Source organism: Dermochelys coriacea, chromosome 6 (assembly GCF_009764565.3).
Source record: "Dermochelys coriacea isolate rDerCor1 chromosome 6, rDerCor1.pri.v4, whole genome shotgun sequence".
Taxonomy (NCBI): Eukaryota; Metazoa; Chordata; order Testudines; family Dermochelyidae; genus Dermochelys; species Dermochelys coriacea.
This window is the reverse complement of record NC_050073.1, coordinates 56,882,100-56,900,701: the sequence shown is the minus strand read 5'-3', so window position 1 is coordinate 56,900,701 and position 18,602 is coordinate 56,882,100. Positions and strand designations below refer to the sequence as shown.

General features: G+C 40.9%; 1 protein-coding gene across 7 annotated transcripts in view; it reads right to left on the bottom strand.

The window, feature by feature from the left end:
- Nucleotides 1-18,602, bottom strand: part of FUT8 (fucosyltransferase 8) — a 303,904-nt gene that overhangs the window by 63,605 nt on the left and 221,697 nt on the right. For 6 of the 7 annotated variants that reach the window (XM_038407244.2, XM_043516317.1, XM_043516316.1 and 3 more), the window contains 2 exons: nt 18,398-18,563; nt 3,856-3,970 (listed from right to left, as the gene is read on the bottom strand). In XM_038407244.2, coding sequence (XP_038263172.1) covers nt 3,856-3,970; nt 18,398-18,563 — 281 coding nt within the window. The remainder of the gene's footprint in view (nt 1-3,855; nt 3,971-18,397; nt 18,564-18,602) is intronic. The other variant, XM_043516319.1, reaches the window with a different exon arrangement.

Here is an 18,602-nt window from a genome sequence, read left to right as displayed (position 1 = left end):
GGTTAATGATGGTCACTTTCTCCTTTAATGCAGGACCCCGTCTTCTAAATGTATTGCTGACCTGTTCCTGCTCCATTCTTCCCACTCCACTCTGGTGAATAAATTGTCAGCCCAAGAGCTCCCTTCCACCTCACCCCTTCTCTATCTGAAAACTTTCAGCTCCTCCTGGTCAGCCCTCCTTCCCACACAGGCTTCTCTTTGCTCCTTGGTAGGAAGGTTAGGGAGGAAAAGGAGCTCAGAGCTGCTACTCCTCCAGCCAGCAGACTCAGTCTTGCGGACCACCTGAGTATGTATGCGATGCAGTAGAACAGGGAGCCTGATCTTGCTCCAATGTAGTACAGCTGAGTGCTCTGGCAGTCACCCTACCCTCCTCTAGGAAGGGATTTCACCTTGAGCACAATCACCTCATGAATGCAGAGGGGCTGCAAACTATTTCCTTTGGTCTACAATCCCCTAATGGTAAACTAGTCCTGACTTACCGTTGGAGACTTCCCATGTAGGTATCAGCTGGGTTCATCTTGAAGGAGGCTTTTACCCTTATAGATTAGATGTTTAGATAGTGAACTACAAAAGAACTGATGGAGCAGAGCCAACACTTGATTTAATATTGTAGTAGACTTTCTCTAAGCTTATTCAATTTTCATATGTTCACTACATTTTCCCTTGTAAAAAAGTAAGTATAGAAACGTATGTCATCTAATTCCAATATCCCTCAAAAACATCATTTAAAAACATGCTTTCCAGCTGCTATTTTCTCTTTTGCTCATTTGTTTTATTTTTAGGTAGCCTTTTTACTTTGCCTAAAAGACTGTCTTTTTAACATGCTGAGCCCCATTCCCATGCCTAAACATCTTTTAAGGTGTTTTTGGAGAGGGTGTCTATTCACTAATCCAATATTGTGAAATTAATTCAACAATAGTTGAGGAGCACATTAAACATATATTGTAAAATACTAAAAAAGGGATATGGTAAAAGATATTAAGAGAATTAAGACTATCAGAGCAGAAAAGGCCAGGTTACATGTATAGTCACAAAAATTTGAATTCACTAAATATAAAGATTTTCAGACACTATTATATGATTACTGAAATCTATAGTAGTGAAACAGAACAAAGAAATCCATAGTGAATTACATGTAGTCTTGACAGTCCATTTAAAGGAAGTATATACATAAAATCCCTGATTGAATTTCCGAATGATATTGTGGATAAGGCAGAAATCTCCTCAGGACTTCTCTCCTGGTAATTTGCTGACTCTGTTGAGGCTTTAATACCAGAAGGAATAAAGTAGACCAGGAATGGAAAACTTTCTCATCAACTTTCAAAAATGGCAAACAAGCAGCATGGTCATTGTGTCTGTGTTTTGTGAAGAGGCGTGTTTATAAGAACATATCAAGCATTTACACTCACGCTTTCTAACTGTTTCTACCTGAGGAACTATGAAAGAATGAAGACAGCTCATCATTCCACGTGGATGGTTATACGTGACAAACATTAAAGAGACACTGTCAACGTAAACTTGGCCTAACCATTACCTTTTCATAAAATACTATTATGAAATTTAAGACAGATTGGAATGTTAAAATTGTGAAACATTTCTATCAAAAACAATTGCTTTAAAACAAACATTTCATTGTATTGTCTGAATCACTACAGCACTAAGAACTTGAAAGTGAAATAGACTATAAAAAAAAAGTAAAGCTGACTTCATTGATGTTCTTCCCCAAACTGATATAAATATATATAAAGTAAAGAGCAAATATATTGGATTTAAAAAATTCTTTCACTAGAATATTGTGCAGTATTATGAGTAATATAAGAATTCTTTTTTAAACAACATATTATTTTTAAGTTAACAATGACATTAAGACATTTTAATAAATCACCTAGAGTTTCATTTGCTGCAAATCTAAATCAATAAGGGAGGAACAGTAGATCCCATGGTGTTATCTCCAGTTGTTTTGTATATATTCCACTAGGAAATATTCACCAGATCTAAAATATTATCCCTACCATAAAATAGTTTTAGCTACTAAAAATCAGAGGCAGAGCAGCTGAAACATTTTTCTGCTACTTTAAGTTATACAAAAATTATGTTAGACAATGGCAATACATGTAAACCAGCCAAAATTTCTTCCTGCCCAGTCTTGTTTCGTTTCATTTTATAAAACCAAGTAGTGATTAAGTTTTCACAATATCATTATGTAAAACTCTTAAGGGACATAAAAGCAAAGATTAGTAGTTTGTATTTGATGGAGTGGAGCAGGGGGAACCAGAGGAAGGAACCAAAGAAAGGGGTGATGTGGTCAAAGAGATAAGCCAGAAACATGATCTTTATAGCATAGTTTTGAATGGACATAAGTGAAACAAAATGCATTTGTCATAGTGAGACAAATGTCAAGATGTGAGATGGTAAGGGTCTGGACAAATGGTTTAGCTTTGGAGAGGAAAGGCCAGATCTTAAAGATGCTATGCAGAGAGAAGTGAAGCAGCAGGATTTAGGCACAGCTTTGATGTTAAGATCTAGAGAGAATTATGTTGAAGGTAACATCCAAGCTATGGGCTTAAGTGACAGAAAAGATGGTGGTGCTGCTTATAATGACTAAGAAAAGGGGAAGATGGAAGGACGGGGCGGGAGGGAGAAATAAAGAGTTCTCTAGTCACATGGAGAATAAGCTGATGATTGGACATCCACAAGGAGATGTCGGAAAGACAAGCTGTGATTTTAGTTTGCAAAGACGACGACAGGTCAGGAGTGCAGATGTAGATCTGTGAGCCATCAGCATACGTGTGGTATTTATTGACATACAGAATGAGATATATCAAGTATGTTAAACACAAATAGCTAACATATTCTCTGCTTAAAGTAGTTACAACATATCTAGTGTGAGTGTCCAATTAGTTTTTTCAAGGATACTAAGAAGAAAGTTTCTTCAGAGTACAACAACAATGGGGGAAAGAGCAATTATTACAGAAATAGTAAAGAAATATAGGAGTATAATTTGATATATTAAAAATACTAGAGATTTATATAAGTTCTATAGGATGTACAGGGGCTTTAAAACAAAACACTGAAAATTAAGAGATTAAGGAACTCAGGAAGAACTAAAGTAGGTGGTAAAAGGTGTTAGAGTCAGCGGAAGGGGACCTAGAACATGATCAGATCAGAATTTAAAGATAATATCTTTTTGGGAGAAATTTTAATGAACATGTGGAAATTAAATAAGCTTAGAGAAAAGCTATTACAATTTTAAGTGAGAATGATGGTTCTGCACACCAGCTGTTTATGGTTCAGTGAGTGACACTGTAATTGATAATGGATAATTACATTATTTATGTAAAGTATCTTCTCTCTCACTTCAGAGACACCACTGATGAATTGAGGAACGTGTCTATAGGATAACTCCCAAAAGATATAGCCACTTCTTGTAATATACCAAAACACAAGCTATTGTTAGCTTTTGCAGACTTATGGAGTCTGAATGAAAAGGCAAAGTTATAGTCTACTGGCAATCATGGATCCAGCACAAAAAATACCCACCCCCAAAATATATGTCAGAAGATTATATTATTGCACAATTACAATTAAAACAACAGTTAAACCCTTTTCTGTTATTGTCCTTTTGTTTGTGAAAATACTGGCTCACTTTACACATAAATACAAATGATTTATTACATATGTACAACATAAATCCTCTCATATTGCTGTCTACAGAATTTGCACCTATACATTCACTTAAATTACGTGAATGTTTTTACTACATTGGCATATTTTAGTGGGCTAAAATATTTTTTCAACAAATTCCATTTTTAATTTTTCCTCTTGATTTAAGCACTTTTATTCTACCCCTCTTACCTGAAGATATATTATTCTCCTCTGTACCAGCTCTGTCAGATCTTTGGCTTCTTTTTCTCGCCAATCACCTGCTCCATCTGTTTGACTGAGGTAGTACAGATCTGTCATTATCGACCTATAAAAGGCAAGCAATATTAGATAGCTACCTTAATACTAAATTAGAGGGCTAGGCAAAGCCACAAAGAGAAATTAAATAGGCCTTCTGATTACACTGATCTGCTTAAACATTTTTAGTGGACAGAATATGTAATTAAACTAAGAGGGGACAGGTACATATGCACTACACAACACTAAATTAATTTGACTGTTGGTATACCACGGCATCAGTGCAGATTACCTCTCTCTGCATGCATCTCCCAACACAAACAGCAGCCCAGGATGGGTGTGTACACATTATCTGATTCTGTGTCCTCCATTTACCATATTTCTCTTATCCATATGTAACTGCAGTATTAAATGGCTGTGGGGTGGAAAAACTCTTAAGCCCACTAATCAAAATTTTTCACTGAAGAAAAGCCCCAAAAGCATTAGTTCCAGGATAGATCTGAAATTCATTGGCCCAGGAAAAGAGACAATCAGAGGGTGACTCCTAATGTAGCTTCTCTGACAATGTGATGTTGCTATGCCATCAGAGATCAGCTTACAGTCTTTATATAAATGTAACATTGTAAATGTCATGGTTCAGAGATTCGACTGTGTTCCCATAGTCCTTATTAGTACACCTGCAAACCAACGGTAGAATATTATTAAAAAATTTCGGATAAAGAAGCATCTCTTTGTTTATAATTAAAAAATAATATTATGGAAAAGATAAGTAACAGCATAGGAAGAGTGACATGAGATGTGAGCATGATGTAAATCTGGATTTAAGTCACAATAGTTCAGAAAAAGCTTTCATATCAATGCACATGGGCATACTTTTGTATCTCTCTGTATGAAGCAGTTATATTTAAAATGTATAAGCATTAAATGCAAAAAAATCTACATTAATATCACAAATTTAGACTACAGAATATGGAGATCATTTTTTAGGATCTGTCAGATATTAAATGATGACTTCTGTATTAGTATCTAGTGGATAGTCACAACTGAAGGTCCAGGGAGGGTGGTAAGAAAATTCTGGCCAGCAGAAGAGAGCAGGAAAATGGCAATATACTGGGGGATGCGATTAGGCATCCTGACCAACAGGAGGGAATTTGGGTAGAACAGCAGCACATCAAAGATAGCCACAACCACATACCACAGGCCTTTTATGGTATCCAAAATGTTTTGAGGGGAGGGGCTTGGAGAGAGGAAGCAATCAGAGGTAGACAACAAGTGGAAGGGGGCTCTCTTGGCAAAATCCAGTATTCATAGTAGGGTGGGGTTTAGATTCCTATTCACTCAATACCCAAATTATGCAAAGAGTCAGTAAATGAAAAATATTATGTTACTCATAACAACATTATCTTGTCTACTCTGCAATACTATAACTTTATATTTAATAACCTAACTAATAATCCAACATTACAGGCAGAGAAAGGAGCAATGCCTATAGTTACTGCTGTTTAAAACTTCTGATTATGCTTGTAACTTTGACAAAATTTAACCATTTGGGATGATACCCAGTTTATTTAGACTTGAGGGGCTGTGATTTATTGGCCGAGAGTCTTGATGAACCACACATAGGAATACTGGAGCAGAGGGAGGAAACATAACAGGGGTGGGGGGATGGAGGGAACCAGTGGGGATACAAAAAGGGTGAGGGCCAGGGAACATGCTTATTCTCCTAGGATCCCTGGTAATGCCCTCTCAGGGTAAGGGTAGTATAAGAGATTCTACCTTGCAGTACTCTATGGCACTGGAGCTCCTTGGCTGAGGCTACTCCCTATAAGCAGCCTTGTTGACGAAGTGGGGAGTAGGCTCAGCATGTAAGTCTACACTGGCACCATGTACCCTCCTGCTGATTGCCTTCTATGACGAGATAACTGGCTCTGTGGATATGGGGAAAGCGGAGGACGTGATGTATCTTGACTTTAGCAAAGCTTTTGATATGGTCTCCCACAGTATTCTTGCCAGCAAATTAAAGTAGTATGGATTGGATGAATAAATGGACTATATGGTGGACAAAGTTGTCTAGATCGTCAGGCTTAATGGGTAGTGATCAATGACTCGATGTCTAGTTGGCAGCTGGTAGCAAGTGGAGTGCCCCAGGGGTCTGTCCTGGGACCAGTTTTGCTCAACATCTTCATTAATGATCTGGATAATGGGATGGATTGCACCCTCAGCAAGTTCATGGATGACGCTACGCTGGGGGGAGAGGTAGATATGCTGGAGAGTAGGGATAGAGTGCAGAGGGACCTAGACAAATTGGAGGATTGGGCCAAAAGAAATCTGATGAGGTTCAACAAGGACAAGTGCAGAATCCTATACTTAGGATGGAAGAATCCCATGCACTGCTATAGGCTGCGGACCGACTGGCTATGAGGCAGTTCTGCTTCAAGAGTGACTTATGCCTCAGAGGACCAAGAGACAATAATAAATAAAGAAGAATAAGCCACTTGGAAGAAGGAGGAGATAAGGAAGAGCCCCCGCCATGAAGGAATGAACCATAATTTGTGGGTGTAAGGCACCTAGAAATATACTCAAAACAGGACTCAGATCTGACTAAAATGCTTTCACTAAGGCCCTGTGATTTTTTTTTTTTTAATTCATGGCAGAATCACAGGTAAAGTATTGAAATTCACAGATTATGCATGGAATGCTGTCAGCAAAAGGTTACATTTCTTTGCATACAAGTGACTGCAGACATCCCCTGAACTGCTCTGACATGCAGCTGCTGTGCGCTATGAGATGCACTGAGCATGAGACTGGCTCATGAGAATGCCCAGTTCTGCTTTCCTGATGAGGCTGCAGCTGCTCATGTTCCAAGCAGTGATGGCTACTGCACCGCCTTCTCCCGCTTTAATGCGCCACCACAAATCCAATGTAAAATGATGGATGGAAGGAACACAACAAAATTACATGACCCTGGTCTCTTCTTCATTTCATTTTAATGTCTAGAATACTGGAAAAATCACAGTGCAGAGCTAATTTCATGATTTCTGCTCAGTGCATGAAATTACAATTTTCACATGGCTGTTATCCAAGGAATCAAATCATGAACATCCTTTTCTACTACAGCTGATATATACAGAATTTAAGCAGCCCTGAGCCAGCCTGACTTGACTTCAATGACATCTTTGATGTCGCCCCACTCTCCAATCCATTATGTGGAGTGTTTCTTTTGACCCAAGTTAGACCACAGTGAATATTTACAGCAACAGACCTTTCTTTTTTGCTTTGTCTGATCAGAGCCAATTGGACTGACAGAACTTTTATTGAGCTTTGTATTCAACAAAACTTTGGACTCAAGAGTGTGCATATTCAAGGTCTTTAAATGCTTCACAGCTGAAACCTTTGTTGTGGATTGACTGGACTGTAAAAACTGTCATACTGGACCACACCATAGGTTCATATAGTCTAGTTCAGAGGTGGGCAAACTACAGCCTGCGGGCCACTTCTGGCCCACGGAACCCTCCTGTCTGGCCCCTTAGTTCCTGGCCCAGGAGGCTAGCCCTCGGCCCCTCCCCTGCTGTTCCCCCTCCACCGCAGCCTCAGCTCACTGCGCCACCGGCACAATGCTCTGGGCAACGGGGCTGTGAGCTTCTGGGGCAGCGCAGCTGCAGAGCCTGGACTGACCAGGTGCTCTGTGCTGCATGGTGGCGTGGCTGGCTAGAGCCGGGTGGTGTGACTGTCGCGCCGCCAGCCACCGGTGCTCCAGACAGTGCGGTAAGGGGGCAGTGGGGGCTGGATAGAGGACAGGAGAGTTCGGGGGGCCCTTGGCCCGTGACACTTCCTGCAGCCCCCATTGGCCTGGAGCAGTGAACCTCGGCCAGTGGGAGCCGCGAATGGTCAAACCTGCGGACGCGGCAGGTAAACAAACCGGTCTAGAGCGCCAGGGCTTTCCCTGAACAAGCAGTGGACTGGCTTTGAGAACCACTGAGATAGAAGACACAAAAGACACTCATCAAATCCAAGGAGAATGCTTGCTCTCTATTTCTTGAGAACATCCAGGTATCTATTGAGAGGTATTCATGCACTGACAAAATAATACATTTGCAGAAGCAACACAAGCTCACAGCAATATGTCATCCATTGCCACAGAATCTACCCTTCATCACATAGTTTATTTTACAGAATCTAAGCTTTCATTTTAAAGAAAGAATTACAAGTCCAGCTCTGATGGTTGTGAAGAAAACATGAAGAGTGACAACCAATGTAGTACAGTCTTGAATCAGCAGAAAGCCTGAAACAAACAATGGTCTCAGTGGGATAAGTCAAAAAATGTAACAATGTAAAGTAATCTTGATGAATATAAACAAGTAACATGGTAAGGGGATTCCCACTTCTATGATTAAATTTCGTATTTCTTTAATAGAAAAACTTTGAAAAAATTAAATGAAAACACCACAGAATGGTTATCCTGCCAGATGAAAGTGTGGCAGAATCTGAGAATGCTACTGCAGAACTTTGGATCAGAATGTCATGGGGTACACAGGACCTTTTACAAGTCTACCAAAACACTGATTAAAAAAATACTGGGGGGAAAATTCTGGCCTCATTGAAGTCAATGACAAAACTCCAGTTGATTTCAGGTGGCCAAGATTTCACCCCAGGGGCAACAAGCATAGACTCCAGGTAGTGATCAACATCAGCTGCTGAAGAGCCCACTGGAAAAAAAAATTTTTTTTTTTTTTAGAACAAGTGGCCATGTGACCAGAAAGCCATTCAGAAACAGTAGTTGCTGACAGATGTCTATTAAGAGTCAAATTAATCTTTCAGAAGGGGTACAGATCATTTACTCTGACTTTAATTTTAGATGTCTTCATTAGCGTGTGTTTTATTAACTGGCTGCATTAATTTATTGTTATTTTTGACTATCATAAAACTGATCTATATACCCTGGTGTAAGTTTGGAACCACAATGCAACACACCATTATGGCCAACATGGAACAAGCTGAGACTGTAAATACTTTATATTTGCACCTACAGCAGACTGAGGGGAGCTGTGTGAGGGGTCTTCCACACATTCTTCATCAGCTGATCCAACATGCGATGTAAGAGCATGGTAATTCTAGAAGATGAGGGTTATGGTACAGGTACCTCTCTATTGTAGCTCTTGCAGATTTCTGAACCTGTTTTAATGCAAACCAGTTGAGTTAGCTAACTTCTGCAAATACTGGGGGTATGTAGGATCATCCACATCAGCACCACTGTCAAACTGTTGATATACAACACAGATTTGGCATCAGAAGAGTCATCAGCTTCTTCTCTGTCTAAACTTGTCTTCATCCTGCTCTTCAGCCTACCCCATTCAATAGGATGGAATAGTTTAAGGAAAGGCAAGGCCTAGAGCACTGAGATAGCAGAAAAATCCTTCAAGGTCTGAACAGGTACCATTGGCATGAAGGATGCTGTTGTATTGCTGGGGAATAGGAATCTGGGACCCAGTAGAAATTAAGGTATTCTAAAATCCTTGTTTACTGTCACAATACTAAACAGTTAACAGTATTTAAGGTTTTGCATTAATTTATTTTTTTGGCATACTCCCATTGTAACAACCTCAATTTTTTAAAAAAAACCCTTAACCCTTTATTAAATATACAAAAAAAGAAGAAATAATTAAAGCATTTGAAAAGTCTTTTTATGGGAAAATCTCCTGCCTGACAGTCTCTTACATGGCATTCAAGATGGTCCTTGCTGGGAGAAAGAAAATGCCAGTTTAAGGTGGTCACTTCTGGGTTCAGTCAAATCCTGTTTCCTTTTAGGACAAAACTAACAGAAAACAGAGAGACAAGATTTTTAAGCAGCTTCTGTCCCTATTACTTTCAAATTAACTGCTAGAAAATTACAGGCACAGCACATGGTCTCATTAATCATTCCAAGATTTAGCTAATTTTAACCAGTTGGACTGAAAGAGGAAGTTACTCACCTTGTGCAGTAACGATGGTTCTTCTAGATGTGTGTCCCTATGGGTGCTCCACTTTAGGTGTCTGTGTGCCCCTACACCTCTAATCGGAGATTTTTGGTAGCAGGGTCCCGTTGAGCCCGTGCATGTGCTCTCCCTCCTTTGTGGTCTGCCTCAAGGCTATTTAGCACGGGACGGGCGAACTCCCCTCACTTCCTTCTTCCTCCACAGAGCCCTATAGAGAACTCCGAAGTAGAGGGGAGGAGGGCGGGTTGTGGAGCACCCATAGGGACACACATCTCAAAGAACCATTGTTACTGCACAAGGTTAGTAACTTCCTCTTCTTCTTCGAGTAGTGTCCCTATGGGTGCTCCATTTTAGGTGACTCCAGAGCAGTACCCACCACTGGAGGCTGGGACTTCAGAGAGGAATCTTTTACTACAGAGAGTACTGTGGAGTTGAAGATGGTGTCAACGGCCAAATCTTCAATGATCGCATAATGTTCTGCAAAACTATGGACAGAGGCCCCAGTCATTGCTCTATAGATTGGGGAGATAGGGGTATCCCTATGGAATGTGATTGGGGTAGGAACTGATTTCATGGAGTGTGTATGGACGGAAGCAAGTCGTGTCCTTGCTAAGTGATTAATGCAACTAGAAACCCATTTGGATAGTCTTTGAAGAGATATCACAGAGCTTTTGGATCTTTCTGTGGATGCATCCGATGAAGTGAGCTGTACCTCACAAAAGCTTATGCGCAAATAAATGTATTACTCTCTAAGGTGCCACAAGTACTCCTTTTCTTTTTGCGAATACAGACTAACACAGCTACTACTCTGAAACCTGTGAATGAAAGGAAGAGTTTAGGGGATTTCCTGAAGTCCTTAGTCCTGTCCAAGTAGAATGCTAATGTCCTTCTAATATCTAGCATATGCACAATTGTCTCCCAGTTGTCACAATGTGGTTTTGGGAAAAAACAGGGAGATGGATCTGTTGATTCATATGGAAAGTGCAGAAAAAGTAGGGAGAAACTTGGGATACGGCCTTAGAGGGTTTTTTTGTTTGTTTTTTGTTTTTGGTTTTTTTTTTTGTTTTTTTTAAAAAGACAAAGGCCGTGAATGATGGGTGTGCCATCAGGGCCGCTATTTCTCCTATGTGCCTAGCTGAGATGATGGCAATTAGAAATGCTGTCGTCATGGACAGGTGTAAGAGATAACAAGTTGCCCTGGATTTGGAGGGAGGTCTAGTCCAAGCCCTGAGAACTAGATTAAAGTCCCAGGCTGGAGCGGGTGGTGTCACATGGGGGAAGAGAGTCCCAATGCCCTTAAAGGAGTCTACGCATTAGTGGTTGAGCAAACTCCAAGTGGGAAGCCATTTTCGCCATGAGATGTACCTTAAGGGAGCTGAGTGAAAGTTTAAAATGTAGTGCAAAATCAGAGAGAGTAAAGATGAGGTTGGGTCTGTCCATTTGAAATGGTACAAACTTGGAGTTGTTTCCATTTTGAAGATAGGTATGTGGAGTGGTCAACTTGTGGTTGTGTTGCAACATGTGTTTCAGCTTGTCAGAGCATTCTGCTTCTTAGCCTTGGAAAAAAGAAAGATCCAAGCCTAGAGGCGGAGGATACATGGATTGGGGTGAAGGGTCAGCCCATTGTTTTGAGAGAGTGGGTGAGGAATGGGCTGATGTCAGAGGAACAGGAGGGCATATTGCCATCTGCGTAAGGTAAGGAAGCCAGACCTGTCATAGTCAAGAGGGGCAATCACAATAACTCTCGCTTTGTTTCATTGAATTTTCAACAGAATCTTGGATAGGTTAGGAAACTGGGAAAAGACCTACAAGTGGGCCCTGTCCTCTGGGAAGATGAGGGCAACTGCCAATGAATGTTTCCCCAAAGGGTGGCTATATCTTGAAGCACCTGTGAATTCAGTATACACTCATTGTCGTGAGAAAATTTCAGCTGAGACAGTTCGTTATCCCATTCTGTATCTCTTGTAGACAGACAGCTGAGATGAGCTCATTGTGATGGGTGCATCAATTCCAAAGTTTGAATGCTGTCTTGCAGAGGGAGGGAGATCTGGCAGCTCTTTGGCAGTTTTGACAAAACATACAGGTCACATTAAGTCCATCATATCCTTTGTGTGTTGTTTTTGATGAAAGTCAGAGCTTGTGCATAGGCACTCCTGACAGCTCCTAGCCCCAAAAGAATGATATGGAAGGTCATTTCTGTGGAAGACCATTTGTCCTGAACCTTGTTGTTCTATAGGTGAGCTCCCCAGCATATTAGGGAGATGTGTGTCCCAGGGTGATGAATGTGGGTAGTGAGAGGAGCGCTCTCGCTTGTACTGCATCAGGTTGGTGCTGATAAAGTCCAGTCACTGTACCGGGGTTAGTATGCTTCGGACTCCTTAAAATATAAGCTTCTCTGCAAAAATGATGGAGTCATGACATGTTCCCTTCATCTAGGGCTAGGGGATCTGGCTTGGTGAAAACAGCACTCCAACGAGCAGAAAGCTCTCACTACTATCAATCTGGAGCACAAAGCCATCCCCAAAACATCTTTGTGGCTGCTTCACAGTGGAACACAAGAGAGCAGATCCCTGAGCATCTCCCTGCTTATTTGCATCTAAAAGACAGGCCTAACGTAGGACTCATTTTGTCTTGGCACAGTCAAGGATGTGATTGGAATAACAGAGACTTGGAGTAACGGACTGGAGCACTTTCATGGATGGGTATAAACTGTTCAGGAAGGACCGGCGGGGGAGAAAATGTGAAGGAGTTGCACTGTATGTAAGGGAGCAGTATGATTGCTCAGAGCTCCAGTACGAAACTGGAGAAAAGCCTGTTAAGAGTCTTTGGGTTAAGTTTAGAGACTAGAGCAACAAGGGTGATGTCATGTTGGGCATCTGCTATAGACCATCAGACCAGGAGGATGAGGTAGATGACGCTGTCTTCAGACAACTAACAGATGTTTCCTGATCACAGGCCCTGGTTCTCATGGGGGATTTCAATCACCCTGACATCTGCTTGGAGAGCAATACAGCAGTGCACAGACAATCCAGGAAGCTTTTAGAGACTGTTGGGGACAACTTCCTGGTACAGTGCTGAAGGAACCAACTAGGGACCGTGCTCCTCTTGACCTGCTGCTCACCAACAGGGACGAATTGATAGGAGAAACAGAAGTGGGTGGTAACCTGGGCAGTAGTGACCATGAGATGGTCGAGCTCAGGATCCTAGCAAAAGGAAGAAAGGAAATGGACCCTGGACTTCAGAAAAGCAGACTGACTCCCTCAGGGAACTGTTGGGCAGGATCCCTTGGGAGGCTAATTTGAGGAGGAAAGGAGTCCAGGAGAGCTGACTGTATTTTAAAGAAGCCTTATTGAAGGTGCAGGATCAAACCATCCTGATGTGCAGAAAGAATAGCAAATATGGCAGGCGATCAGCTTGGCTTAACAGAGAAATCTTCGGTGAGCTTAAACACAAAAAGGAAGCTTACAAGAAGTGGAAACTTGGTCAGATGACTAGGGAGGAGTATAAAAATATTGCTCGAGCATGCAGGAAGGCTAAAGCACAACTGGAGTTGCAGCTAGCAAGTGTTGTGAAGGGTAACAAGAAGGGTTTCTACAAGTATGTTAGCAACAAGAAGGTGGTCAGGGAAAGTGTGGGATCCTTACTGAATGGTGCAGGCAACCTAGTGACAGATGATGTGGAAAAAGCTGAAGTACTCAATGCTTTTTTTGCCTCGATCTTCGCAAACAAGGTCAGCTCCCAGACTGCTGCACTGGACAGCACAGTATGGGGAAGAGGTGAGCAGCCCTCAGTGGTGAAAGAACAGGTTAAGGACTATTTAGAAAAACTGGACATGCACAAATCCACGGGTCCAGATCTAATGCATCCGAGGGTGCTGAGGGAGTTGGCTGATATAATGGCCAGGGGTCTGCAATCACCTCTGAAAACTCATGGCGATCACGGGAGGTCCCAGATGATTAGAAAAAGGCAAATATAATGCCATCTTTAAAAAAAGGAAGAAGGAGAATCTGGGGAGCTACAAACTGGTCAGCCTCACCTCAGTCCCTGGAAAAATCAAGGAGCAGGTCTTCAAGGAATCCCTTTTGAAGCACCTGGAGGAGAGGAAGGGGATCAGGAACAGTCAACATGGATTCACCAATGGCAAGTCATGCCTGACCAACCTAATTGCCTTCTATGATGAGATAACTGGCTCTGTGGATATGGAGAAAATGGTGGACATGATGTATTTTGACTTTAGCAAAGCTTTTGATATGGTCTTCCACAGTATTCTTGCCAGCAAGTTAAAGATGTATGGATTGGATGAATGGACTATAAGGTGGATAGAAAGCTGGCTAGATTGTCAGGCTCAATGCATAGGGATCAATGGCTCAATGTCTAGCTGGCAGCCGGTAGCAAGTGGAGTGCCCCAGGGGTCTGTCCTGGGACCAGTTTTGTTCAACATCTTCATTAATGATCTACATGATGGGATAGATCAGCAAGTTCGCAGATGACACTAAACTGAGGGGAGAGGTAGATACGCTGGATGGTAGGAATAGGGAGGGACTTAGACAAATTGGAGGATTGGGCCAAAAAAAAAAATCTGATGAGGTTCAACAAGTGCAGAGTCCTGTACTTAGGACAGAGGAATCCCATTCACTGCTACAGGCTGGGGACCGACTAGCTAAGAGGCAGTTCTGCAGAAAAGGACCTGGGGATTACAGTGGACAAGAAGCTGGATATGAGTCAACAGTGTGCCCTTGTTGCCAAGAAGGCTAAAGGCATAATGGCCTTCATTAGTAGGAGCATGCCAGCAGATCAAGGGAAGTGATTATTCCCCTCTATTCAGCACTGGTGAAGCCACATCTGGAGTACTGCGTCCTGTTTCTGGTCCCCCACTACAGAAAGGATGTGGATGAATTGGAGAGAGTCCAGTGGAGGTCAATGAAAATGATTAGGGGGCTGGGGCACATGACTTATGAGGAGAACTGGGTTTTATTTAGTCTGCAGAAGAGAAGAGTGAGGAGGGATTTGATAGCAGCCTTCAACTACCAGAAGTGGAGTTCCAAAGAGGATGGAGCTAGGCTGTTCTCAGTAGTGGCAGATGACAGAACAAGGAGCAATGGTCTCAAGTTGCAGTGAGGGAGGTCTAGGTTGGATATTAGGAAATACTATTTCACTAGGAGAGTGGTGAAGCACTGGAATGGGTTACATAGGGAGGTGATAGAACCTCCATCCTTAGAGGTTTTTAAGGCCTGGCTTGACAAAGCCCTGGCTGGGATGATTTATTTAAGGTTGGTCCTGCTCTGAGCAAGCGGTTGGACTAGATGACCTCCTGAGGTCTCTTCTAACCCTAATCTTCTATGATTCTATGAATTTCCTGGAATTCCTTGCTTTCTGTCTGGGTGTCTTTTACAAAAGCTTGACCACATCAGAAAAAGCAGATCCCAGCACCACTGATTTTAGTGGTGACCCCTGAGAGGAAACCTTCCCATCAGTGCTCTGCACTTTGGGGTAATTGGATGGGCACTTTGGAGACCTAGCTGACCTGCTGCACCTCTGATGGAATGTTCTGAATCAGCACTTCTGTGAGTATCACCTGTAGAGATTCCCAGCAGTGTTCAGAAGACTTAGCCTTGGATTTGAGGATTTCTCCTTCAACTCACCATGAGGCAACCTTGTATCAGACATCTGGGAGTCTTCTTGGAGAGCCTAAACAATAACTTAGAGGCATTCCCCATGTTTCTTGAGTGTACTGGATGACATCAGACAAATTTCAAATCCGTGAATGTCATAGGAGGCTTCCAGGCACAGTACATGCTGCATATGGTCATCTGCGTTGAACACTGTTATACCACAAGATTGTGGCTCGAAGCCAGAGACCATCCTCCTTCAAATGGCATTTGTAATAGAAACATGAGAAACTGCTGAATAAATTAGTGGCATGGAAGAAACAAGAAAATGTGTGCAAGTGCTGAACACCAGTATGTATTAAAATAGATATGCCAAGCTGTTACAATTTTTATTAAGGTTCTGGAAACTCAGGCTTCTCTTTTGGTTTCTATAATTTCACCAGAAATGCTCAATAAAAATATAGTTAGTCTTTCTAATCTGTATAATTTACAATCACGAGGCATGACTGCAGTTACCTTTAATCATGCTAACTTGGTTCATGGAACAGTGAAGCTGCAGCAGGGCAAACTTCAGTGTGGGCTATACCCACCTAGATCCCTGGGTAATTACTCGTGAAGCTAGTTCATGTGGATGCTTACACTGCACAAATGTAATACACTTGAACATGTGTAAGGCATTTTCCTTAGCAGCACATAACATTCTATTAAAAAGTTAGTGCTAAACAACCTCAAAGCACACGTTTAATTGTTTAAGGGCAGGCCAACTGACAGATATCATAAAGTAGTTATTAATGGGGAATCATCATTAATTGGGGGTTTTCTAGTGGGGTTCTGCAGGGATGGTACTAGTCCCAACATTATTTAACCTTTTTATTAAAGATCTGGAAATAACTATAAAATCACTGCTGATAAAATTTGCAGATGACACAGACTGGTTGAGGGGTAAACAACAATGAGGACCTGGCAGTCACACAGAACAATCTGGACTGCTGGTAAACTGAGCCCATACACACAAAACACACTTCAGTATAGCTAAATTCAAAGTTATACATCTAGGAAGAAGGAATGCAGGCCATACAAGAAGAATGGGGGAATTGCATCCTGGAAAGCAGTGACTTGAAAAGCATCTTGGAGTCGTAGCGAATGAGCAACTCAACATGAGCTCCCCGTGTGATGCTGTGGCAAAAAGGCATAATGTGGTCCTTGGAATGTATAAATAGAGAAGTAGTGAGTAGGAATAGAGATCTACCTCTATATACGGCATTGGTGAAACTGTTACTGGAATACTGTATTGTCCAGCTTGGGTGCAGAAAAGAACTATAAAGCATTTGCTCCAGCACTCAAATGATTTTGAAGTGAGAGACCTAAAGAGCTCAATCTGCTTAATTTAGGAAAAAGAAGGTTGAGAGGTGACTTGATTAGTATATAAGTACCTTCCCAGGAAGAAAATACTGGTTATGAAGGACTTTTTAATCTGTCAGAAAAAGACCTAACAAGACCCAATGGCCGGAAACTGAAGCCAGACAAATATAAATTAGAAATAAGGCTCAATTTTTTTTTAAAATGAGGGAGAGATTAACCATTTGAACAAACAAGCAAGGGAAGGGGTGGATTCTTCATTTCTTGATGTCTTCAGTATAAGACTGGATGCCTTTTAGCCAAACACAGGTTATGCTTTAGTCAAATACAATTTAATGGGCTCAATGCGGGGATAATTTGGCAAAATTTAATGTCCCACAAGACACAGAAGGTAAGACTAGTTGATCTAATGGTCCCTTGCCTTAAACTGTATGTATTTATAAACATGCTGGGTCTGAAGGATCAAATTAAAAAATTAGCAGACCATGTCTCTTTCTGCTCTCTGAATACTTGAAATTCATACTATTTTTATTTGAAAAATTCAGCATAATCATGATGGTAAAATGAATGCCAAAGAAAAGAAGATTCTTACTAGGTATTCCTGTAAAACCAGATAATTTTTCAGAACTCCTTTTAACACTGCTATTGATGTTAACATGTGAGGATCTCTTAGTTTAGTTTAAAGAAAGGGGGGGATAGGGGTTCACAGTGGTAAGTTGTGTTAACAAAACAATTTTTCTTTTATTGTTCACTAAAGAGACAGGAATTGCGACCAGAATCCTACTGGGAACATAAGCTTTTAAATATAATAGGCCTAAGGACAGTTTTCACTGTATTTATAATGATTTTTGGATTCATTTTGTTCTGCATGAACAAACAAGCACTAAAACGTTCTCATTTCACATGAAAGAAATTTCAGATGAAAGAAACTTTTAGTAATGGGAAAGGCTTAGAATCAGCTTCAACTGCAAACACAATTCAGGTTTTTCTGTACAGCACTATGATGGCAATACAATTAAAGGAAAGGTACATTTTTATCTTAAATGTTCTGTTAACCTTTAATTAGGAGAAGAAATAGCTTTTTCTTAAATGGCGATAAGTCCTAAAATTACCAGGACATCTTCCCGTCTTAATGTAATTCCAGTTATACTGTATGCTGATGAACAATATCATTCATTTCATTCTAAAATATTGAAAAAAGGTACCTCAAATTAAATGTTTTGTTAGTTGTCATAGAAAGAAAGAAAGAGAAAAGTAACTATGAGTAGAAAGCCATAATAAACTATGATAGGTTTCTCACTGATAGATTAAAAATATATATAAAAATATTAAAGCAGAGTTTCCATCTTATGTTTAAGACTTAATGGACAACACAGAAGGTTTACTCAATGACCCCTAACATACAAATATAATTTGCTGCTAATATCCCAGTCATGATATTCTAATCCAGACAGTAGCAATTCCCCCCTTTGCAAGGAATCTCATTAATGTCCCAGTACCTTAATCAGTTTCTAGTCTTTAAAAAAATAAAAATGTAGTAGCAACTAGCACTGGTACCTTTCCTGGTGACCCAGATCAGATAGAAATTCATCAACATGTCTTTGGAGTTCACTTCCTTCCAAATTTTTCAACTTCTTCAATTCACTCTGAAGAAAAAACCAAAGTTCCTTGGCTCCATTTTCAATCCTTCTTCTCAATATTTCATGATCTTTCCCCATGCCTGCTATTAAAAAGTATAAACATATCAGCATTTCCAGTGAAG